The 22,146-nt window shown below is 60.8% G+C and overlaps 11 protein-coding genes and 1 pseudogene across 11 annotated transcripts; 5 read left to right on the top strand and 7 right to left on the bottom strand.

Annotated features, from left to right (window-relative positions):
- Positions 1 to 11: 11 nt before the first annotated feature.
- Positions 12 to 251, bottom strand: ACA1_141770 (Tim10/DDP family zinc finger superfamily protein; the record flags this gene model as incomplete). Its single annotated transcript, XM_004349526.1, has 1 exon — positions 12 to 251. A coding segment is annotated over one exon (240 nt), but the record flags the coding sequence as incomplete, so codon positions are not given.
- A 174-nt stretch (positions 252 to 425) lies between these two features.
- On the top strand, positions 426 to 1,965 carry ACA1_141780 (crystallin, zeta, putative; the record flags this gene model as incomplete). The annotated part of the gene is made up of 7 exons (XM_004349527.1): positions 426 to 510; positions 669 to 712; positions 741 to 959; positions 1,049 to 1,161; positions 1,230 to 1,348; positions 1,428 to 1,668; positions 1,749 to 1,965. The coding sequence occupies 7 exons, from the start codon at positions 426 to 428 to the stop codon at positions 1,963 to 1,965; spliced, it is 1,038 nt and encodes a 345-aa protein (XP_004349577.1).
- Positions 1,966 to 2,202: 237 nt separating this feature from the next.
- On the top strand, positions 2,203 to 4,128 carry ACA1_141790 (uncharacterized protein; the record flags this gene model as incomplete). The annotated part of the gene is made up of 6 exons (XM_004349528.1): positions 2,203 to 2,382; positions 2,506 to 2,812; positions 2,937 to 3,016; positions 3,140 to 3,349; positions 3,453 to 3,955; positions 4,026 to 4,128. 6 exons carry the CDS (start codon positions 2,203 to 2,205, stop codon positions 4,126 to 4,128), a joined length of 1,383 nt encoding a protein of 460 aa, XP_004349578.1.
- A 130-nt stretch (positions 4,129 to 4,258) lies between these two features.
- On the bottom strand, positions 4,259 to 5,014 carry ACA1_141800 (uncharacterized protein; the record flags this gene model as incomplete). Its single annotated transcript, XM_004349529.1, has 3 exons — positions 4,259 to 4,431; positions 4,540 to 4,642; positions 4,757 to 5,014. The coding sequence occupies 3 exons, from the start codon at positions 5,012 to 5,014 to the stop codon at positions 4,259 to 4,261; spliced, it is 534 nt and encodes a 177-aa protein (XP_004349579.1).
- Positions 5,015 to 5,187: 173 nt separating this feature from the next.
- On the bottom strand, positions 5,188 to 6,425 carry ACA1_141810 (uncharacterized protein; the record flags this gene model as incomplete). The annotated part of the gene is made up of 4 exons (XM_004349530.1): positions 5,188 to 5,769; positions 5,881 to 5,947; positions 5,970 to 6,172; positions 6,267 to 6,425. The coding sequence occupies 4 exons, from the start codon at positions 6,423 to 6,425 to the stop codon at positions 5,188 to 5,190; spliced, it is 1,011 nt and encodes a 336-aa protein (XP_004349580.1).
- A 109-nt stretch (positions 6,426 to 6,534) lies between these two features.
- On the bottom strand, positions 6,535 to 6,756 carry ACA1_141820 (uncharacterized protein; the record flags this gene model as incomplete). Its single annotated transcript, XM_004349531.1, has 1 exon — positions 6,535 to 6,756. The coding sequence occupies one exon, from the start codon at positions 6,754 to 6,756 to the stop codon at positions 6,535 to 6,537; it is 222 nt and encodes a 73-aa protein (XP_004349581.1).
- A 304-nt stretch (positions 6,757 to 7,060) lies between these two features.
- ACA1_141830 lies at positions 7,061 to 9,517 on the bottom strand (annotated as a pseudogene).
- A 217-nt stretch (positions 9,518 to 9,734) lies between these two features.
- ACA1_141840 (uncharacterized protein) lies at positions 9,735 to 16,503 on the top strand (the record flags this gene model as incomplete). Its single annotated transcript, XM_004349532.1, has 15 exons — positions 9,735 to 9,860; positions 10,043 to 10,860; positions 10,929 to 11,056; positions 11,158 to 11,256; positions 11,336 to 12,168; positions 12,316 to 12,915; positions 13,017 to 13,027; positions 13,079 to 13,365; positions 13,460 to 13,519; positions 13,669 to 13,833; positions 13,954 to 14,432; positions 14,517 to 15,314; positions 15,382 to 15,807; positions 15,897 to 16,218; positions 16,289 to 16,503. 15 exons carry the CDS (start codon positions 9,735 to 9,737, stop codon positions 16,501 to 16,503), a joined length of 5,367 nt encoding a protein of 1,788 aa, XP_004349582.1.
- Positions 16,504 to 16,582: 79 nt separating this feature from the next.
- ACA1_141850 (NAD(P)H:quinone oxidoreductase, type IV, putative) lies at positions 16,583 to 17,531 on the bottom strand (the record flags this gene model as incomplete). Its single annotated transcript, XM_004349533.1, has 4 exons — positions 16,583 to 16,770; positions 16,861 to 17,149; positions 17,279 to 17,430; positions 17,507 to 17,531. 4 exons carry the CDS (start codon positions 17,529 to 17,531, stop codon positions 16,583 to 16,585), a joined length of 654 nt encoding a protein of 217 aa, XP_004349583.1.
- An 888-nt stretch (positions 17,532 to 18,419) lies between these two features.
- Positions 18,420 to 19,148, top strand: ACA1_141860 (Fbox domain containing protein; the record flags this gene model as incomplete). The annotated part of the gene is made up of 3 exons (XM_004349534.1): positions 18,420 to 18,591; positions 18,691 to 18,933; positions 19,030 to 19,148. 3 exons carry the CDS (start codon positions 18,420 to 18,422, stop codon positions 19,146 to 19,148), a joined length of 534 nt encoding a protein of 177 aa, XP_004349584.1.
- Positions 19,149 to 19,298: 150 nt separating this feature from the next.
- ACA1_141870 (uncharacterized protein) lies at positions 19,299 to 19,971 on the bottom strand (the record flags this gene model as incomplete). Its single annotated transcript, XM_004349535.1, has 3 exons — positions 19,299 to 19,372; positions 19,436 to 19,536; positions 19,622 to 19,971. The coding sequence occupies 3 exons, from the start codon at positions 19,969 to 19,971 to the stop codon at positions 19,299 to 19,301; spliced, it is 525 nt and encodes a 174-aa protein (XP_004349585.1).
- A 235-nt stretch (positions 19,972 to 20,206) lies between these two features.
- ACA1_141880 (RNA editing ligase) lies at positions 20,207 to 22,088 on the top strand (the record flags this gene model as incomplete). The annotated part of the gene is made up of 8 exons (XM_004349536.1): positions 20,207 to 20,283; positions 20,376 to 20,442; positions 20,523 to 20,736; positions 20,825 to 21,084; positions 21,182 to 21,337; positions 21,432 to 21,535; positions 21,645 to 21,781; positions 21,874 to 22,088. The coding sequence occupies 8 exons, from the start codon at positions 20,207 to 20,209 to the stop codon at positions 22,086 to 22,088; spliced, it is 1,230 nt and encodes a 409-aa protein (XP_004349586.1).
- Positions 22,089 to 22,146: the final 58 nt, after the last annotated feature.

The following is a 22,146-nucleotide window of genomic DNA, read 5'->3' on the forward strand; positions in this document are numbered from 1 at the left end:
CTGCTGCGTACGCTCTGGTAAACCTTGTTGTAGGAGTGCATGACGATAGCGCGCGCCTCGAAGAAGCGATCGACGCAGTTGATGAGGCACTTCTGCTCATCCTTGGACAGGGCGGCACCGGGGCGGGTGACGCAGGTCTTGAAGCACCGGTTCTTGGTGGTCTGGACCATCTGCTGGAACAGCTGCTGGCCAACGCTCTCCTCCTGCTTTCGGTAGAAGTCCGCCCTCTGCTGATCCGTAATCTGCGCCATCTTTCTACGCTATTCGATTATGCAGTGATGATGCCGCGATTTTCTTTTTGCCAAGCCGGACTGGATTTTCCTGGCATTTCGTAACGTGCAGCATTTCTGCGCAATTGGCTTCAAGGTGGCGGCTGACGTCATCTCGCCAGTTTGCTGTTCGCCGAGAGTTGTGCCGCCGACTAGATGAGGAGCACTCGCACCACCACACTTACCACCCTCGCCTCTTCTTGTTCTCCCTACCGCCTTCCCCTCGCACTACACCAGCGCAGTGCTGCCCAATACTTCACCGGCCTGCACCCCCACATCAACACCTCCTACACCACCCTCACTAGCAACATGCGAGCCATCATCGTCTCCAAGCAGGGCGACCCCTCCGTGCTCGAGCTCAAGCACGACCTGCCCCTCCCCACCCCCGCCCCCGGCCAGGTACCGCACCACCAACCACATCAGCCCTGGTGGTCTCTGCTGACGTGTGCTGACGTGGCACGTGTGGGGTAGGTGCTCGTGGAGGTGAAGGCGGCGGGCGTGAACCCGGTGGACACCTACATCCGCTCGGGCGGCAACGGCTACAACGTGTCGCTGCCCTACACGCCGGGCGCGGACGGCGCTGGCGTGGTGGTGGACGCCCCGGCGCCCTCGGCCTTCAAGCCGGGCGACCGCGTCTACTTTGCTAGTACCCTCACGGGCTCCTACGCCTCACACGCGCTGGCCAAGGAGGTACCTACGACGCAGCTGCATCTACACGTGGCTGCGGGCAGGTTCTGATGGTGTGTCGTGTGTTTCGTGTGTGTGTCGTGCGTGTGCAGAGCCAACTCCATCCGCTGCCTGAGAAGGTGAGCTTTGGCCAGGGCGCCGCTGTCAACGTGCCCTATTCCACTGCCTACAGGCACCGTTTGCTCCACCAGCCTTCAATTCATCAGTCATCTGATCTGATAGCAGCCTGACTCATCAAATGAATGGTGGTGTTATGTGGTGTTGACTGTATAGGGCGCTGATCATCAAGGGCAAGGCCAGGCCGGGACAGACGGTCCTCGTCCACGGCGCCAGCGGTGGCGTGGGCATCGCCGCCGTACAGATCGCCGCCTCGCTCGGCCTGCGGATCATCGGTTCGCACGCCTCGGCCCCCAAAGGGCAGTTGTTCTCTTCGTGTCCATTGGCTCATTTACTCGTTGGCTCCTCCAATAGGCACGGCGAGCACCAAGGAGGGCCAGGAGCTGGTGCTCAGGGAGGGTGCCCATGCCGTGTTCAACCACAGGGACGAGGACTACCTCCAGCGCATCAAGGAGTCGACCCGCGACGGCGCCGGGGTCGACATCGTCATCGAGATGCTGGCCAACGTCAACCTCGCCAAGGACCTCGACGTCATCAAGCGCGGCGGCTCCGTCGTCATCGTGGGCAGCCGAGGCGAGATCAACTTCGCACCCAGGTATGCGCTCAACAAACGCCACTACGTTGTTGCTATCTTCTTCTGTGTCTTCTTCTTCTTACACTTCATCGTCTACACAGGCTCATCATGGCGAAGGAGGCGATCGTGACCGCGGTCGCGCTTGCGCAGTCGACGCCTGAGGAACTGGCCGAGCACCACGCCTTCATCGGGGCCGGCCTGGCCAACGGCACGCTGCGGCCGGTGGTCGACAAGGAGTTCGCACTCGGCGACGCGCCCAAGGCCCACGAGGAGGTCATCAGCGGCACCCACGCCGGCAAGATCGTCCTTCTTCCCTAAGAAACCAAGCCAGAGCCAAGCTTTATGCTTCATCAACATTCCACACCAGCTTTCATCCCTTAATTTTTCCAACTCGTCCCCTGAAGAAGGAAATTGGTGTTTCTTTTTATTTCCTTCGCATTTCTTTGGCCCAATCTGGTGTTTTTCCAATTCTCTTTTTGTTGCCGCCGGAGACAAATCGGTCTCAAACAAATCGATCGATCGGCACAGCATCGCATCGACAGACGAAACATAAACATGGGACGCAACGTTGCCAAAAAGAAGGCCGCCGCTGCCCCGGCAGCCAAGAAGAAGCCGACCACATCCGGCCCCACCAAGAAAATCGCCAAAAAATCAACTTCTACAAAATCTCAAAATCAGAAGATTAAATCGACGAAACAACAAACTGCCAACTCCTCTGCTTCATCTCCTGCAGAGGTTAATTCTACTACCTCTCCTTCTTCTCCTTCCTCTACTTCATCTCCCTCCATCACAACCTGCGCCACCACGACTTCGCAATCTCCAGTCCCCGCCCCCGCCCCCGCCCCCGCGGTGCGCAAGCCGTCGGCCAAGCTGGCCGCGCGTCGGGCCAAGGTGCTGAGCTACGAGGCCCAGCTCGCGCCCGGCCAGGGTCCCAAGCCCGTCAAGGGCGTGCAGAAGGGCGCCGTGCCGACCAAGTCCGAGGGCGAGCTCAAGCGGGTCGAGCAGCTGGCCGCGCACCTCCGCACGCTGCAGGAGGACGAGGAGGCCCGCGAGCGGCTCCGGCGCCAGGAGGAGGAGGCGGCCCTGCGGCTGGCCCTCACCTCCGTCAGCCACCGACGCGGCGCCGACAAGACCGCCTTTGACGTGTGGGACGCCCACCCGGAGAGTACGACGCCGCACACAACACGCAAAACACAACACACGCGACACGCGCCACAAATGCTGACGTCATCGTGTGTCGTGTCGTGTCGTGTCGTGTCGTGTCGTGTCGTGTCGTGTCGTGCGAACAGAGATGGCGAAGCAGATGCTGCTCGAGCGCAGGCAGGTGGAGGAGGAGTGGGTCGACCTCACCATCCCCAAGCCCGTCAAGGTGAGACGCGTCTCTTCCACTCGACGTCGTGAGTCCTCTTGCTCACCGTGTGTCGTGTCGTGTCGTGTCGTGCGCTGTGCGTGTGTCGTGTCGTGTCGTGTGGTTGGTCGTGTGCGGAAACAGCCGCCGAAGGGCCTGTTGGAGAGGCAGCACCCGACCAACGTGCCGGCGGTGGAGGTGGCGGCGCCCGGTAACTCGTACCGGCCGACCTACGACGACCACCAGGACGTGCTGGGCGAGGTCCTGGCCAAGCGCCTCAAGCGCAAGGAGGAGAAGCGCAAGCTCAACCGCACCGTGCGCCCCATCCAACAGGGACTCAAGCGCAAGCGCAACGTACATTCCCTCGCATTCCTTCACATTCCCACATTCCCTCTAATTCCTTCACATTTCTCAACTCACCCCGTGCGTGTCGTGTCGTGTGCGCACACAACAACAGAGCAATCACGAGTACACTGCGGGGCTGGAAGATATTTTGGGCATCAAGAAGCCCGAGGCCGACGACAACGACGACGACGCGGTGTCGATGGCGCGCCGGCGGCCCATCGCCAGCAGCCGGTGGTCCATCAAGACCTCCAAGACCGAGCGCAATAAGCTCAAGAAGCGGGAGAACCGGCGCAAGACCAAGAAGTACAAGAAGCTGCTCAAGAAGCGCCGGGCCGAGCTCGAGGCGATTCCGGCGATCGCCGAGGAGATTGCCGAGGAGGAGACCGAGCAGGCGGCCTACCTGGAGCGCAAGCGCGCGGAGAAGGCCGACCAGGAGGGGAAGACCCGGCAGCTGAGCCGCCACGCGTTTGCGCGCCAGCCGACGCCGTACCTCCTGTCCGACGAGCTCCCGCAGACGCTGCGCCAGATGGCGCCCCTGGCCGACTACAACCCGCTCAAGGAGCGCTTCATCTCCCTCCAGAAGCGGAACCTCATCGAGGCCCGCGTTCGCGTTGGGTACGTCTCGCCTCATGACACCATGAAGCATGTGCGTGCGGCTGACGTGTGCGGTGTGTGCGGTGTGCAGTGCCAACCGACGGTACCGTGTCAAGACGTACGTGCCCAAGTCGGCCAAGCGGGACTGGGCGCTCATCCAGTCCACCTCCTCCACGGCCAAGTCCTCCGAATGATCAGTCGCCGCCGCAGCCGCCCGCACCACCGCCATCACCGCCTTCTTCCCCTAAACCAAAGCCAATGAAACGTTTTTGTCCCATTTTATGTGTCGTGTGCGCTGTGCGTGTCGTGTCGTGTCGTGATGTGTCACGCGCGGCGCGAGCCGTCGACTGCGCCGCGCTCGAGCCGGTTGTCGCGGATGCGGTTGAGGGCCTGCTCGCGCCGCAGCTGCTCCTCGGTGCGGGCGTCGATCTGCACCATCTTCCGCTCCTCTGCCCGCAGTCGCACTCGATTCAGCGCCACCTCCAGTTTTCGCTGTCCTGCGCGTGAGCGGTCATTTGTCTTTCAGTCGCGCCACACGCACACACAACCGCACACGCACACACCACCGCACACGCACACACCACACGCTGCACAGTTGTCGTTACCCTCTTCCAGCTTGGCGAGGTTGTCCGGCGAGGGCGTGAAGACGAGAAACTCTTGAAACTCCTCCACCGTCCGCCTGAACCCCACCACCCGCAGGAACGCCTCCTGTCGTCGCAGGCGCGCGTGTCGTCAACGGCATGTGCGTGCGTGCATGCGTGTGCGGTGTGTGCGGTTTTACATAATTTGGCCTTGTCCAGGACACCAGAGGGGGGGGCGTACGGCGGAGGGCAGGAGGGCGAGGGTGCGCTTGTAGAGTCCCGACACGAGCTTGAGCCGCGCGTAGCGCAGTCGGGCGGCGTCGACGGCGCCCTGGTCGGGCCAGGAGGGCTGGCCGGCGGGCTTCGGCGGGTCGATGATGTTGACCACCACCTGGCGCAGCATCTCGAGCGCTTGCACCCGCGCGTCTGGGAGCACAGCCTGCTCGTTAGCCACGCCGTCCACCGCCTGCGCCACCTCTGCCGCCCACAGTGCTTCCATGTTTTATGGTTCTGTCTTTTCTTTTTTTCTTGCATTTCCCATACTATTGATTTATTTCTTCATCTTTTTATTTTTTAAAAGTTTTTTCTTCTTGCATTTCTCATGATATTGATTTATTTCTTCATCTGTTCATTTTTTAAAATAAATCAATAAATAGAAATTAAAAAAGATTTCTATTTATTGGATGTGGGTGACTTTTTCTTTTCTCTCTTATGCTTCTTCTTGTCCCTCTTCTCTTTCCTCTTCTCTTTTCGCTCCTTCCGCCTCTTTCGCCGCTTCTTTCGCTTCCTCTCTTCTTCGCTGTCCGATTCTGACGATGACGATGATGACGATGAAGTGGGTGAACGATCTCGGCTCCTCCTCCTCCTCTTCTTCTTCCTACCGCCATCGCCGTCATCGCCCTCCTCGCTTCGCTCACCGACGTCGCCGCGCTCCCAACTGGCCTCGTCCTCCTCGATCTGCGGCTTGCGCTTCAGGAACTTGCGGTTGCCCCGCCCGCGCACGCACTTGCCGCCGAACGCCATCTCCTTGGTCGGACCCACCGACGCCGTCGTCGTCGTCGTCGTCGCGGGTGCGTCTGACTGCTCGTGGGCCTCTCTCGCACGCAGCAGGGCCTGGCGCAGCTGGTCCTCGGTCCTCGGCGCACCACCACTATCCACCACCGGCTTGGCGGTGGTCTGCCGCCGCAGTGTCGCTTCCGCGGCTGTCGGCGCCTCGCCGATCCTCGCGGACCTCTTCGCTGCTGGCCCGCTCCTCTGTGTCGCTCGACGAACGACGTCGGCGCTTCCTATGTTCGCGCACCACGTTGGTGAGTGTTTGCACACATATCCGTACGACACACACGACACACACGACACGCACGGCACGCATCCGGTGTTGCACCTCTTGCGCGCGTGGTAGCCATCATCATCATCATCACTGGCGCGGCTGCGGCTGCGGCTGCGGCTACGGCTACGGCCTTGGCCTGCCGTCGCGCCGATCGTGGTCATCGGTGTCCGAGTTGTCGTGCTTCCTTCGGTGCCGCCGCCGCGACGGCGAGCGGTCCCCTGTGCCGCCGTGGTCGCCGCCGCCAGCGCGGTTGTGGGCCAGCGTGTGGGTGATCACGTTTCGCAGGAAACGGCGGTCGGGCACCCCTCGCTCGCCTGCTGTCGCCTTCCCCTGCATTTTATTTTATTTTATTCAATAAATTAAATCAACATAGAAGATGAAAATAAATATAAATAAATATAAATAATAGAGAGGGAAGGGGTACGAGGTAGGCGGTGGCGCCCTGCTGGGTGGCGCGTTGCTTGTAGAGGGCGGCCTCGCGCAGGATGGCCTGAATCGCTGCCACGCTGCTGTCGCCTCGCGCATCGTCATCGGTCGAGGTGAGCAATCCGCTCGGATTCAGCGGGTGCCGCATCGGAAACATCCTCTCCCTCTCTTCTTCTCTCCTCCAAATCAATCAAATAAAAGCGAATAAAAAAGAGAAAACATGTTTTCATTTCTTTTCTTTCAACCTTTACGGCCGATTTTCTTTTTCAGCTTCTTTCCGTCGAAGCGAAGAGGTCGGTGGACTTGGGGTGGGCGATGGAGTGGGTGGCGAGGATGGCGGCCTCCTCGCGCACCACGAAGGCCGTGTCCAGCACGATCACCGAGTTCCGTTCGCCCACGTCGAACCGCAGGAAGGTCGTCGACGCCGACGCCGCACAGGCCGCGCGCGAACGAAGCGGCTCGAAGACAGGAGTGGTGGTCTTCGTCATCTCCTTCTTCTCCTCCTCCGCCTCCGTCGACTCCTTGGTGATGTGTCCTAAAGTGCCGGGTTGCGCTTGATGCAGCTCAGGCTGTTCGCTCGGCGTGTGTGACGGCTCGGGTTGTGCGGCCCCGAGCTGTGTGCTATGGAGGGTCACATCGTCGCTTGCGCCAGTAGTTGCCACAGACCCATCATCTGCAGCGGTCGGTGCTATCAACGATGGCGGCGGTGACGGGTCGTGCGGTTGCTCGGGTTGTGCGGCCTCGGCCGGCGGTGGGTGTCCGCCATCAAGGGTCATGCCGTCGCTGCCACCATCAGTAGTGGTAGTGGTAGTGGTAGTGGTCGGCGGGGCTGATGACGGTATGTCACCGTCCAAGGGCGCGACGGCGGCGGCAGACGTCGACGCTTCTCTATGTGCGGCCTTGTGACGTTCAAGATAGTCCTCAACAAGGCGCACCAGCTGCTTCATGTTGCGGATGGTGACCTGCTCACGCACGAACGATCATGCCCTGCTGTGAGTCTGAAGATGAGAGGAGGAAGAAGAAGCAGCAGCAGCAGAAGAGCACGTACGCCGTTGAATCGCCTTAGGCGGACGCACCAGGCGCCAGCCCTATAGCCCACAGTCACAGCCGAAGGCAAGATCTGCGACAGTATCACCACCTGCTCGGGACCCTCCTCTGGCGGGGTCTGGGCAAGGGGGGCAGAGAGCAGGTGAGCCAAGCCACGCTGGTGCGGACGTACGTCACCTCGTCACGCGGGTCGATGGTCGGGAGTTGGCGTACGGGGGACGGAAGCCCATGCGAGTAGTGCCAGAGAAGCGACGAAGGCGTCTTGGCCTGCCAGTTGCCGCCGTACCAGCCATGCAGGAAAGGCACTGGTACGACGTGCGCCAAGTGAGACAACCACGCCACACGCCACGCCGCACGGCACCGGCCCGGTCAGGCCTGAGTACCTGAGAGAGGGCAGAAGACAAGACCACCAACGATGAAGTAGGACGCAAACGAGTCGAATCCGTGGAGCCGCGGCACCAGTGGAATTGTTGGCTGGCGGCGCGTGGCATCAAAAAAATCAGCGGTGAGGGCCAACAAACAACATAGCACAGGGCTCCAAGGGCGGGGTATACCCGTAGGATGGTCTCGACGTCGAGGACTTGACCGTACCTCAGCACGGTCAAGGTGCACTTATCGCCGGAGTACTTGCCACCTGCCAAATACAGGCGAACGTGGGCTAAAATGGTACCGGTTGCAAAAGGGACAAAGCTGCGTACCGAAGAGGTAGTCGACGCCCACCCTTTCGTTGTCGCGGAAGGAGATGGTGCCGTCATCAGCGATTTTCACGCCGTCGATCTCCATCAGCACTGGAAATAAGGTGCGAGATGGTTGATTGTAACAATCTGCTCCATAACCACTGGGAGAACAGCAGCTTTACCATCTTCAGTATTCAACACGGGCTGGCCGTTGAAGTAGGCGAGTGATGACAGCGGGTCGATCTGGGTCACCAAAACTACGTATCGAGTCGTTACGTTGGCATTACATCCAACTTAAGAAAACACGTCGGGCGCCTTTGGCTACGTACCTCCGCACTGGTCATCGTTCATACCGTAGTACTTCCGCAGCGTGGGGCTCTCCATTTTGGCTATCTGTGCGCCGACACGTGAGTCCTACACGCAGAGTAACAACGCCCACCACCTACATGGCCCACTCACACACACTCGACAATCCACGGCGGACGTGTACCGTGACACCGGCGTCGATGAAGGTGACCTTGCCGCTACGGTCGTATTCGGTAAGGAATCGCTGAATGACCGGCACGGGTATGATGTGACCGATGTTCTGGGCCTTGAGTCGTCGGGAGAACGCAATGCCCACCTGCCACCATTAACCGCGGCGTGAGCGAGACCTCGCGTTTGGCCGTGGCAGCGGACACCGCCAACAACGTACCACTTTCTTGCCCAGGAACACGGGTCCGCCCGAGTTGCCCGAGTTGATGGCGGCATCGATCTGCACGGCCAGCAGCGGCGTGCACCTATTTACATACACCTGCACATCCACCCTGGAGAGCGAACACGCATCGGTGAGCAGTCACAAGGCGCCATCGCGGACTATGCAAGCTTGTTCGAGGCAACGACGTACCGGGAGACGACGCCGCAAGTGACCGAGATGTTGTCGCCACCGGTCGGGTAGCCAACGCATGTGACGGACTCCTGGAGCTGCGGTACTTTACCGAACTGAAGCGGGGTGTAGTCGGCCCAGAAGGCCTCGTCGTCCACCTCCAGCATGGCGATGTCGCACTGGTACCCGAGGCACACCACACGGGCCACGAACCGCTTTGGGTTGCCGTGCCGCCGCACCCTACACGTCCAGCCCAGCAGAAGAAGTAATCAAGAAGCAATCTTTCGTTTTCGAGTAGCGGCGTCGATAGACGTACATGACGGTGATCGCATCTTCTACAACGTGGGCGTTGGTGAGGATGCGCCGAGGGTGGATGGTGAAGCCTGAGCCCGACGAGTTCTTGGAGGACTTGCGCTGCCACGGCATCGCGTAGGAGACCTTGGCACGCACGACGAACACCTTGACGACCGACCCCATGGCAACCGACCCCAGCCGCGTAGGGCTGGCCTTCCTCTTTTTGCTGTTGTTGCCACTACGGCTCCGCGACGTTGGTGCCGGCGAGGGCATGATGCCTTCGGCCTGCTCCTGGCGGTCCGCATCGTTCTCCTCCTTGAGGATGCCTTCAACTTCAGCATTTAGCGCCTGGCCCTCTTCTTCCATCTTGGCTGGACTTGAATATTTATTTATGTCCAATTCTGAAAAAAACAATCCAAAAACACCCCACGTGCACAGCTGGCACAATTAAAAAAATTCTAGAATTTCTCTAACTAAATAAACAGAATAACAAACAGCCAGCGGAAGAGGGCCCGAAAGGTCTTCTCTGTGTGCAGGAGGACTAGGCCGGCAAGGAATTCGCAGGTTTTGTCGATCGACAAGGATGGAATCGGGAGGTGAAGATTCGGCGTTGGCGCCGATCTTGCTCAAGGACCCTACGGCGACCTCGTCTACCCTCGTATGTCAGAACTTGGAGGGCCTCCTGTCACCCCTCGGCACCAGCGGACGCGTACACTACACATGCACGTCCCTCCCTCGATTTCATCTTCATTTTGTGCATTTTATTTTTACGCCTATTTCATTTGTTTTAACAAATATAAAATAATATGTTCGGTGCAGCTATTGGTTTTTTAATAATAATAATTATTATTATTACTCAATTAAATTGCAGGTATGGACGTGGGGGCAGAGCACATCGTGTTCGGTGCCAATACGGGCAGCCTCTACTTTTTCAACCGCGCGGCGCTCCGCTTCCTGCAGCTGGTGTCGTCGCCCGAGATCCGCGCCGCCGTGACCCACATCCGCTTCTCGCCCGACGAGCGCTTCGTGGCTCTGTCCACCCTCGACGGCGAGCTCATCGTGCTCGAACCCAAGCTGGGCACGCGGGCCAAGGAGCGCATCGTGCTCCGGCACCACCTCCACCGCGACTCTGCCGCCGCCTCATCAGCGACCACCGCACCACCGTCGGCCACTTCGTCATCGCCGCCGCCGCCGTCCACGCTCGCATCGGCCTCGGCCACCACTCCGGCCGCCCTGGGCGCTGCTGGCGCTGCGACGACGGCGGGCGGCGATGGCCACGGGGTGACGTGTCTCACGTGGGCGCCGCGCGGGCAGGAAGACGAGAACTATCTGTTCTCGAGCGACACGACGGGCGCGATCATGATCACGCCGGTCATCACGTCGCTCATCAAGCGGTCGCTGCTGCTGGCGTCGGCCGGCCCCGAGCCGCTGTACAAGGCCGACTCGCGCGTGGTGCAGCTCGACTGCACGAGCGTGGCGGCGTCGACGACGGCGGCGATGAAGCTGCAGCTGCTCATCTCCACGCTCACCAAGTCGATCCTGCTGACGATCGACACCAACGCCAAGCAGATCACGGGCCTCCAGGTGGGCAGCAAGCCGCGCAAGGGCAACTACGGCGCCTGCTTCTCCGCCTCGGCCTCGTCCGCGGAGACCTCAGCGTCGCGCTCGCCTACGGTGCTCTGTGCCGCCCGACCAGGTCGTCGCATCTGGTACGCCGCACGCACACGCACACACCACACATGCCACACGTTTCTGAATGTTTGAGTGGTTGATGCAGGTTGGCCGATGCGGTGACGGCCACGGTGCGTAAGACGCTCAACTTTTCCACGTCTCTCGAGCTGCTCCCCGCCTTCCCGACGAGCCCTGCCACCAACCTCACGCCTCGACCCAAGCTGGTCACCTTTGGTACGTTACACACATCACTCGATCTTCTCTTCAGGTTGCCTGCGGTGCCATAGCTGTGCAGTCTTTTCACACCACCATCACCCACCACCAATACGGTGCAGGGAAACTCACAACGTTCGGTGACGGCGACTACCTGCTCTCGTGGGACGATGAGCGCACTAAGGCTCAGCACGCGCTGTGTCTCATCGACGTTCAGAAAGGTTCAAAGTTGTATGTGGCGCGACTCGCATAACTCGCATAACTCACATTTCTCCACACGTGTGTGCTGCGGCTGGCCAGTTGAGATCCGCGCGTGGACGTGCTTCGCTGCTATTCGAGACCTCTGTGTGCTGCCGCAGGAGGACTGCGTCTACGTTCTGCACGAGGCGAACGAGCCCAAGGGACCCGTGCGCACCCTGCTGTCCAAGATCAGCATTCCCCTCTCGCACACCGCCGCCCCGACGACTGCCCCTTCTGCGGCGGCCGCTGTCGACAACTCAACCGCAGCGCAGGCCGCTGACGCCACTGTCACTCCGGCGGCCGCTGTCGACACTCAGCCCGAGCCCACTCCCGAGCCGGCCAAGGACCAAGCGGCCGCGCCAGTGGAAGTGGCCCCACCCGCGGCGGTGACCGAGACCGTTCCCGTGGCGGCCAGTGATGAGCCCGTAGCTGAGGCCGCCCAACAACTGGAGCCGACCAGCGCCGCCGTTGAAGCGGCGGCAGCGGTGCAGCCCACTTCGCCAGCTATTGACCAGAAGGCGGACGACGACCACACGCCATCAGAGCAGGCCGCCGTCGCCGCCGGCCAAGAAGGCAACGTGAGCCCCGCGGCCGAGACCCCGGAGCAGGTCACGCTAGCGGCTACATCGTCGTCGTCGCTCGAGCTTACGTCCGAGCCGGCGGCCGATGCGCAGCAGCCGACGATCGAGACAGCCGCTGTCCCGATCGAGCCACAAATCGTCGAGGAGAAAGTGTCGACACCTGTTGAAGATGCCGCGCCTGGCGTGCCGCCCGTCAGATCGGTGTCGGACATGACCGAAGCCGAAGGCTCCGCTGCGGCGGCGGCCGCCGAGTCGCCCGCAAATGATGTCAGCGACGGCGGTGATGTGGCAGCAGCAGTGGCCGTGCGCCGCGTGCGCACGACCGAGGACAACCTGGTCGTCCCGCGCCCGCGCAAGAAGGGCGGCAAGCGGCGCACCGCGCGGATCGAGGAGGCGGCCACCAAGTCGCCCTCCAAGAGTCCGGGCAGCGCCGCCGCGGCCCTGCCCCCGCTGGCCCAGGTGCGGCCCGCCGCGTCGACCCTCCGCGAGATTCTCTCCTCGTCGTCGTCGGGCGTCGCGCTCCCCGGCGCCACCAATGCGCCGACCATCACGGCGCCCTCGGCCCCGGTTCTCTCCCTCTCGGCCCCGGCCTCGCCCACGCTCTCTGCGTCGTCGACAGCGACCGCGCCACCGCCGCCGCTGCCGACGTCGCCCCTTCCCGTGCCCGCCACGTCATCATTACCGTCGACGGCGAGCGACGTCAAGCTGGCTTTTGTCACGCCCGAGTCGCTTGCTGACGTGGCATCGCCGCCGTCGCCGCTTTCCAGCTCGCCGTCCTCGGCCAGTGCACTAGAGACACCCGCCGCCGACCCGTCGCCGGTCGGTCGGGCACCCGAGCCAACGGTCGCTCCCACGGTGGCTTCGGCTGCCGACCAGCCAAGCTCGGCCCCCGCCGCTGACCAGTCCCCCGCCGCGGGAGGCGAGGCAGCCGCCGCCGCCGCCGGGACTTCAGACCAGGCCAGCGCGGCCGCGGGTTCGCCGACGACGGAGCGCAAGGAGGCTGGAGCCGCGGCCAACAGCCTCATGTCGACCAAGAAGTGGAAGGAGGAGATCCAAAACGTCGGACGGCGCGCCATGCAACTCAGTACACTTCCTTCCTTCTTTTGTGTCGTGTTGTGTGTCGTTGTGCGTGTGTCGTGTGCTGATGCGGAATCGAACAGGCAAGACGCCGGTCAATCTGGACGAGATATTCCAGAAGCCGGCGCTCAACTTCTTCAAGAAGTCGACAGGAGACAAGGAGGGTGAGTCGACACACGACGAAGCGCCGACGACGACGACGACCGCGGCTTCTTCGACCGCCGCAGCCGCCGCAACTGCGGCCGAGAAAGGAGAAAACCAAGAAAGAAAAGGAGGGAAAAGAGAAGAAAGAGAAGCAGAAGGAGGAGGAGAAGGCGAAGAAGGACAAGGCCGCCAAGGCCGAGACCGAGGGTAACAACAAGGAGGCCAAGAGCGCCGCGGGCCTCTTCAAGCGCGCCGCCAACACGCTCTTGGAGTCCACCAGCAAACCAGGTACCACCCACCTTTCTGCTAGTCTTTCCACCATGCGTGTGTCGTGCGTGTGTCGTGCGAAGGGGCCTATGAGGGCCGTAACACGTCGTACCAGGCACCATCTCCAGCTCCGATGTGGCGGGACTCTTCAAGAAGGCCAAATCGCTCGTTTCCAGTACGTCGCCGATCACGCTTTTTGACTGTGTGGTTTGTTTCGTTGGTGTTATTTATTGTTTTGTGTTATTTATTATTTGTTATCACTATCATTATCATTATTATTTGTTATTATTATTATTAAACCTACGCACACGCTTCGGTCAACAGTAACCAAGTTTGCGGCTGGGCATGACGCGAACGGCGCGGCGGCCGGACCCGCCCTCCCGCCCGGCGACGAGGCGGACGACCCGCAGAAGGCCTTCTGGCAGCTCAGCAAGTCCCTCTTCGAAGTCCTCGCCTCGTCGCTCCCCGCCTCCACCAAGTTCACCACCGGTACCCCTTCCGCTCCATTTCCGCGCGTGCTTGTGCGACGTGTGCGTGTGCGTGTGCGTGTGCGTGTGCGTGTGCGTGTGCGTGTGCGTGTGCTTTCTGATGTTTGGCACGCAAATGCAGAGACGCTCGAGAATATGAAGGAGTGGGTGGAGGAATGGAGCAGCCTCGCGGCGTCGCCCGAGGGCCTGCCGCCCACCTGGGTCACCGAGATCCTCACCGCCTGCTTCGAGCAGCACGTCCTCCCCTCCCTCGCCTCCTCCCTCCCCAACGAATTCGCTGTCGACAAAAGCGAAAACGAAAGCGAAGACGAAAGCGAAGACGAAGACGATGAGGAACGGGCGTGGAAGTTGCGCGAGCGGGATTTGATGGCGTTTCTCGATCGCTATTTCGCGCTGCTCGATCACGACCGGGTGCTGTTCTTCTGCAACGCCCACCGGCTGTCGCTCTGCATCTCGTTCTTCCTCCACACGGAGCAGATCCTGCTCCACCAGACCGCGGCCCTCACCCCGGCCACCGCCGCCACCGCCGCCGCTCAGTACCTCGTCCAGCTGTGGCAGGCCCTCGAGAACCTCCTCCAGCCCCAGCTCGGCGCACCCGACGTACGTAACATTCCTTCTGTGCGTGTGCCATGCGTGTGCGGTTGCAACTCACGCGTGTGTGCGGGTCGTGTGTCGTGTTTGTAGGCGGAGAGGGAGGGAGCGGCGGTGGAGGAGGCGCTGACGGTGCTGCGCAAGGCCGACAACAACCTGAGCCTCGTGCTCCGCTTCCTGCCGGCGCTCTTCGCCAAGTCGCCGCGCGTCACGGCCCAGTACGCGGCCTCACTTTACCCGTTCGTGCGGTCGTGGAACGTGCGCGACGCCCTCCCGCCCTCACCCGTCGTCACCTCGGCCTCGGCTTCGGCTGCCACGTCGTCGTCGTCGTCGTCAGCTGCGCTCCTCCCGCCATTCTCTGCGTCGACGTATATTCGAAAAGTTCACCAGTGCCACGTCAGCGCCGGCGGCTCTGGGGTGCGGCCCTTCGTGAGCGCGATCGACTACGACGAGCGGTGGGCGGTCTACGCGGACTACCTCGAGCGGCTGGTCGAGCGCCACGACGAGTGCCGTCGCGATCCACGAATCGTGCACGAATTGTTCGAGTGCGCGCTTCAGCAGGGCGTCGAAGTGGCATCTCAGGAATTCGGCCTGGCATACCGCGGCGCTGCTCTCGACAGCAATGATGACGTCAGCGGCGACGAGCCCGCGAGCCACCAGGTATGGCGGCATGGGCTGTTCTTCGACGACGAAGGCCGGCCGCGCGTTGGGCCGCGCGATCTGCGGTGGAAGCGGGACGGCGCCGTGCTGCGGCCCATCCTGCGCGACGGCGCCCAGCGCAAGTACGCCCACCGCCCGCGGCGGCTCCTGTACCTCGCCAAGCGGTACGGCCACTTCGAAGCGGTCAAGGAGTTGGCCCTACGCGTCGACGACGTGCCCACCGCCCTCGAGGTACATCTTCACACAACACAGCCCGCGCGACACATGCGGCTAACAGCTGACGTGCGTGTGCACGCAGGTGGGAGTGTTCACGGACGATTGGGACTGCGTGTCGCGATTGGCGCAGCGCCACGGCGACCCGTGGTTCTGGCAGCACCTGCTGGCCTTTGCCGCGGCGCTTTGGCGCCGGGAGGGCCGCCTCTCCTCGTCCGCGCAACAAGAAAGCGAAAACGAAAGCGAAAGCGAAGCGACAACAAAGACGAAGACGCCTGGTGCGAAGAGCGAAAGCGACGGCAAGGCCCAGAGGAAGAAGGGCATACTGCTCGAGGACGTGGTGGCGCACATGATCAAGGCGCTGGGCCCGATCCCGGCCTTCGAGATGATCGCCGCCTCGGGCTCGGACGACGTGGGCGAGCTCGCCACCGTCTTCCCGCCCGTCGCCTACCGCCACTTCGTCCACGCCGTCAACGTCGACATCCAACACAAGGAACTCGTCTATTGGATGGTCCGTACACACACGCACACGCACACGCACACGCACACACGCACGCACGCACAACACACGCTCGCTCACTCACGGCTTGTGCTGAACAGTTGAAGCGGGTGCTGGAGGACCTGTGGCTGGACAAGCACACGAAGCGACCGCCGACGATCGCCCCGCAGTTCCGGGCGGTGAAGGACGCCGAGGTGGCGGCCCAGCTCGACGCGTTGCCCTTCCTCCACCGCCTGGGCACCGCCGCCGCGCCCTCGGCCCTCGGCCCGCGCGAGAAGGCGACCGGGGCCGCGGCGGCCGCAGCTGCCCTGTCGACGCCCAACGAGAAGAAGTACAACATCGGGTTCGACTACACCACGCCGACGCCGCGCTTCTTCGAGGAGATGACCGGCCATTGGGGCCTCCGCCAACAGCTCGTCTCTGGTATGTTGTGCAACCTCCTGGAATGTTGAGCATTCCTTGGATTCTTGGGTGACATGTATGTGTTTTTCAGGTTCGTGCGAGTGCTGTACGCTGCCGCTGGCGGAGAGTGTGGGCCGGTCGTCGTCGCTGGTGGTGTTCGAGTGTGGTCACGCCTTCCACGAGTTCTGCGTGGCCGAGGACGCGTGCCCCGTCTGCCTCACCTCCCACATGCCCTCCCTCTCCTCCTTCCTCTCCTCCATCCCTTCTGCACCTCATCCACGTGATTCTAAACAAGCAGCTTTTTGATGATTTGTTTTTATTTTGTTTTTTTGTATTTTATTATTAATTCTGAATTCTGAACTACGTTCACGGCGGGACGTCTTCTTTAGTTGGACTTGTCGGCCTCGGGAACGGGCACCTTGCCCAGCCTGACGGCCTGGGTGGCGACGTGCTTGCCCTGGAAGCGGCCGGCGTTGAGCTCGTTCTCGCTCGGCTGCCTGGCGCCCCACACGCCCGCCACCACCGACGCGCCGTACGGCGAACCGCCTGACACCTCGTCCACCGGGAACTGACCTGTTTGTGTTGTGTGTCGTGTCGTCTTAGCACACGCGTGTGTGCGTGTGCGATGTGTGCGTGTGCGGCGTGTGTCGTGTTGTGTCGTACCGGCAAAAGTGTAGGGGAGACCGACGACGAGCATGCCGAGGTGGAGGAAGAGCGGGAGGAAGCCGCACACGATGGTGGTCTCCTGCCCGCCGTGCTGGGTGTTGCTGCTGGTGAAGGCCGACGCGAGCTTGCCCACGAGCGCGTTCGAGGCCCAGAGGCCGCCAAGCGAGTCGATGTAGGACTTGACCTGGCCGGCCACGTTACCGAACCTGGTCGGCGAGCCGAACACGATCGCGTCGGCCCACTTAAAGTCGTCGTGGGTCACCTCCGGCACGTCGGCCCACTGCTTCTGTTTTACGGAAATGAAACCACAAAACAAGACAACTCCGGCGTGAGTGCCCGCACACGTGACACACAACACAACACACCGCACACAACGACCACCCGCACACGCCACCGCACACACATGGTTGGGTACCTTGGCCTCGAGGGCGTGCATCTTGGTGAGAATTTCGTCGGAGAGGGTCTCGGGGAAGCGGGCGAGGCGCACGGTGACGCCCTCGACGGAGCTAGCACCTTCGGCCACGGCCTGCGCCAGCTTGTAGATGTGACCATAGGTCGAGTAGAAAACTGCGGCGTGTTGCGTGTTGTGTGCGGTCAGGTCGAATGTGTTGAGTGTATGCGTCGAGTTGTGTGCGGGGCGTACCAACAAGAACGTTGACGGAAGACATGTGGTTTAGGTTGTGTGCTAGTTGTGGTTGCGCTGGCTGCGAGGTGAAGAGAATGGTCTCAACACAGAGTGCGATCCCCTTTTCTAGTGGTCTCCGGCGTCATTGTTCTCCCGCGCCAAAGGTCCCGACCTTCCCGCCTTCGCGCAATCAATCGATTTCAATTGGCGGGAAACCTTGACCGGGATTGGCGGGAGGTCGGGAAGATCACCAAAAGAATTAATGCGGCATTCCAATCCAGCATTCCCCACATTCGATTACAGCCGCAAGCTTGAAATTTCGAGAGAACAAGATTCGGTTGTGGGATAAATCATGGTTTGCATTTCTGCGCCTTTTCGTTGGACTCACCAAGCAAGCACACAGCGAGAAGCAGGATGGCAGACTGAACAGACGGAACTCTACTCACTACGATCCCGCATCAATTCAAAAAACTGGAGCCTCACAAGACAAACCACTTCGCGCTCACGTCTTCACTGCGCCAGCCACTCCACCACTGTGACTCGCCCTACGAGCAAAGGCAGCAAGAACCACTCACAGGCTTAAAACAACAGAAGAATAGAACGACGAAGTGTAAAGCAAAGGTACACCCACTCACATCCTCTCCATAAATAATTATAGTTAGTCCCCCGTCTGGGCTCTCTGGCCGTTGGGACCTGGCCCCAGACAGGGCCAGGCGCTCTTCGTTGTTAGGCCTTACATGGCAACTGCGATTGTTTATTTTCAGACATTATCCTTTTTTAGACAGTTATCGATTTTTGACTGATTATACAAAAATCGATATATGCTGGCGTATATACTTGTCGCACCGTTACTCACACTCACACTTGACACTCAACAATGTCAACACATAATTAGACCACAGTGTACATTCTGAACAAACATAAAACCACAATGGCGAATCACAACATCCACAAGAGCTTCATGCACTTCTGCCGTGCAACGGAGGCCTCGCTGTCGCTGCCCCCCGAGCTGCTGCTGAACATCTTCGCCCACCTGCCACACGAGTCTGTCGGACCGCTCCTCCTCGTGTGTCGGGATTGGAACGCACTCGTCTCCTGCCCAGGTACTCCTACCGCACGACACGCACGGCACACACGGCACGCACGACACGCACGGCGTGCATTTGGCTGATAGGCGTGTTGTGTTGTGTTGTGCGCGGCAGGGTCGTGGACGGTCTGGCGGGAGTGGGTCCGGCAAGCGGCGCCCGAGGTCTACGAGGCGGCGCTGGTAAGGGAGCAATCGGCGCGCAAGGCGAGTCCGTGCTGGCGCGCACTCTACGTCGCCCGCGAGAGCTCGCGGTTCCTTCGCCGGCAGCGGCAGCAGCGGCAGAAGCAAGAAGATGCTGCGCGCGTCGAGAAGGAGAAGCAGCTGCGTGAGCAGGAGCAGCTGATGATGGCTCAGATCGGTACGACTACGACCGATACCCACACGCGCAGCAGTCATGCGATCGATCAGATTGGTGGTTGCTCATAGCCGACTTCTTGAACTCTCTTTGCTGAAGCCTACACGAGCATGGCGCTGAGCAGCGAGAAGAAGGCGTGGAAGCAGATGCTCACGGTGGTCTCCATCTCGTCGCTCACCACGTTCGCCTTGTTCGCCTCCATGTCCCTCGCCTACTAGCCATAGGCGGGTACTATGTACAGCATGAGAGGAGCCACAGGTAAACCACCCGTGTTCCGACCGCCCTTTTGTTTGTAAAACAAGTTGTCTTGTAGAATAAACCGCTGATGACAAAGAAGAAAGCTCGTGGGATTGATTGCATGTCTGCGGTCACTCCCGCTTGATCCCTCGACCGCTGCTCCACGCGGCGATCGATGCAGTGATGATCGAGGCCGCAATCGTACCTGTGACGGTGCTGTGATGAGCCCATGAACGCTCTGCCGTGAACTCAAGATGGTACTACTTACCTAGCGGCAACATGTAGTATTCGTGGATCAGGCGGCCGGGGAGCCACATTCTAAAGATGCCTCGCGCCGTGTAGATGTCCTCCTGTCTCACGATCACCTTCCTATGTGTGGGTCATCAAGAATGTCAAGAATGCTCAGGTGTGAAGAATGGAGAATGGAATGTGTGGCATGCGGATGACGAGGTACCTTCCGTCGTCGGTGTCGCGCAGGGTGAACTTGACCCACATCTGGAAGTCGGCCTGGGCCACGGGCAGGAGTGGGAACACCAGGTGCTGGGTGAGGTCCACCATCACCAGGCCCTGGGCCTCGTCGTACACCACGTCGTGGATGGTGCAGGAGATCCGGCGATTGTAGGCCGACCAGCCCTCGAACAGGCTCACCAGGGCTTCGCGCCCGCGCAGTTCGAACAGCGGGTGGCGCAGGAGCATGTCCTCCCGGCAGTACCGCCCCAGCACCGCCCCGTGCTGGCTCGTGTCCTTGCGCAGGATCGTCGTCACCAGCTCGCTCACGCACTCCACCACTCGATGCTTCTCCATTGCTATGTCCGTGTATTAGAATTTAAATAGATAGTAGGGGTGGTCAGAGAGTGGTGGTGTCGGCTGAATGACGTGATGTCGACCGCTTTTCGACGAATAAGGAGGTTTGTCATTTAAGGTGGAGGCTGACGTCAGCTCACCTTTCTGTGCGGCGGAATTGAGAAAAAAAGGAAAAAAACATACACTACGACGAACTCACACTCATACCCCACAACTCAACTCACGGCCGCAGAGAATGGAGGCACCCACTCCTACGAATGCCAGCGCGGCGGCCGCCAGCGGCTTTGCGGGCTACCACAAAATCCAGGATAGGTGCGGCGGCCCATGGCTTTTGTGAGGTGGTGGGTATTGTTGGGGGGGGGGAGTGACCGACCTCTGACGACATGCACTCGAGTGCGCTGCAGCACACGAAACTGGGTCCTCCCGCGCGGCGGCAAGTCCTTCGGCAAAGCCTGGGCCGCCACCGAAAAAGTACGCTGTGCGTGTCGTGCTGTGGCGTGTGCGTGTGCGTGTGACGTGTGCGTGTGCGGTGTGACTGACACACACATCAGGTGCACGGGGCCAACTTCTGCTTCATCGTGAGCCGACGTGCGGACGGGCAGGTCGAGGTGCGGTGCGGCAAGCGGCGCGAGGTGCTGCGCGACGGGGAGGACTTCTTCGGCCACGCCGTGCTCCTCGACCGCCTGCGGCCGCAGGTCCTCCGCCTCTTCGCCCACCTCGAGCAGCACCAGACCACCCTCCTCGCCGACCACGTCTCCGGCCTCCGTACATTTTATTCTCTTTCCATTTATTTATTTTATAATATTTATATGTTGATTTTAATATTTATTTAACAATATTAATAATAATGCAGACAAGGCGTCGAGTAAGAAGACGAGCGAGGCGACGACGGCGCCGGCGGCGATTGAGCGGGTGCTGCTGTTCGGGGAGCTGTGCGGGGGGCGCTACCCGCACCCCGAGGTGCCGCCGGACGCGCGGGTGGAGGCGGTCCAGACGGGCGTGTACTACTCGCCCACAATCGAGTTCTACGCCTTCGACATTGCCCTCGAACTGGCCGGCGGGCGCCTCAACGAGGCCACCGACGACTCCCTCTTCTTCCTCGACTACGACAAAGTGCGTGCGCGGTTGGGCGTGTGCGGTGAGCGTGTGCGGTGGGCGTGTGCGGTGCGGCGGCCGTGTGCGGTTCTCATGCATAACGTGGGTCCGCCAGGCGCTGGAGATCTTCCGGAGCGTGGAGCTGTTGTGTGCGGAGCCGCTGGCCGTGGGCACCTACGAGGAGATGCTCGAGCACCCGGTCGAGTTCGAGTCCACGATCCCCGCGCGGTTGGGCCTTCCGCCGCTGCCCACGCCCAACCGAGCTGAGGGAGTACGCACTCCTTGCGTGTGTCGTGTGGTGTAGTGTGTGTCGTGCGTGTGCCTGGTGTGCGTGTCACGGGCTAACGAGTGTGCCGCACACACAGATTGTGTTGAAACCAATGAAGACGCTCTATGTGGCGACCAGCAAAGGTTCATCGACGCGGGCGATCGTCAAGAAGAAGACCAAACAGTTTTCAGAAGAGAATCAGTACGTACCACCCAGGATAGAGCTTACAGCGCACTCACTGACACGACACGACACTCACGACACGCGACACGACACGACACGACACGACCAACGACACGCACGGATGCAGGTACCACCAGGCGGAGAAGTGGCAGGCCAAGCCAGCGGACGGGTCGGGCTACGGCCCCTCGGAGGCGGAGATGATCGAGTTCGAGATGTACGCCCTCATCACCCGCAACCGGCTCAACAACGTCATCTCCAAAATGGGTACGAGCCTTGGCCTTCTCAATCAATTCGGCGTGTGCGCACACGTGTGCGGTGGTGCGTGTGCGGTGCCACTTACACCGATCGTGCAAAAGGCCGGGTGGAGGCCAACGAAAAGGAGAAGGTGGTGGAGCTGCTGCGCAAGTTCATGGAGGACGTGATGGAGCAGCTGCGGGAGGACAACGCCGACGCCATTCGGGCGCTGCCAACCGCCGCCAAGACCGACCTCAACGCCAAGCTGCGCGCCGAGTGCAAGCAGATCATCGTCCAGCACTTCAAGGACCTCGCCGCCGAGCGTAAAGCAGTGTAGTGTACTACGTTAATAATATATTACATTTATAATTGATATAAATATTAAAATCAATTAC

This window comes from Acanthamoeba castellanii, assembly GCF_000313135.1.
Source record: "Acanthamoeba castellanii str. Neff unplaced genomic scaffold scf7180000084708, whole genome shotgun sequence".
Classification (NCBI taxonomy): domain Eukaryota; phylum Discosea; order Longamoebia; family Acanthamoebidae; genus Acanthamoeba; species Acanthamoeba castellanii.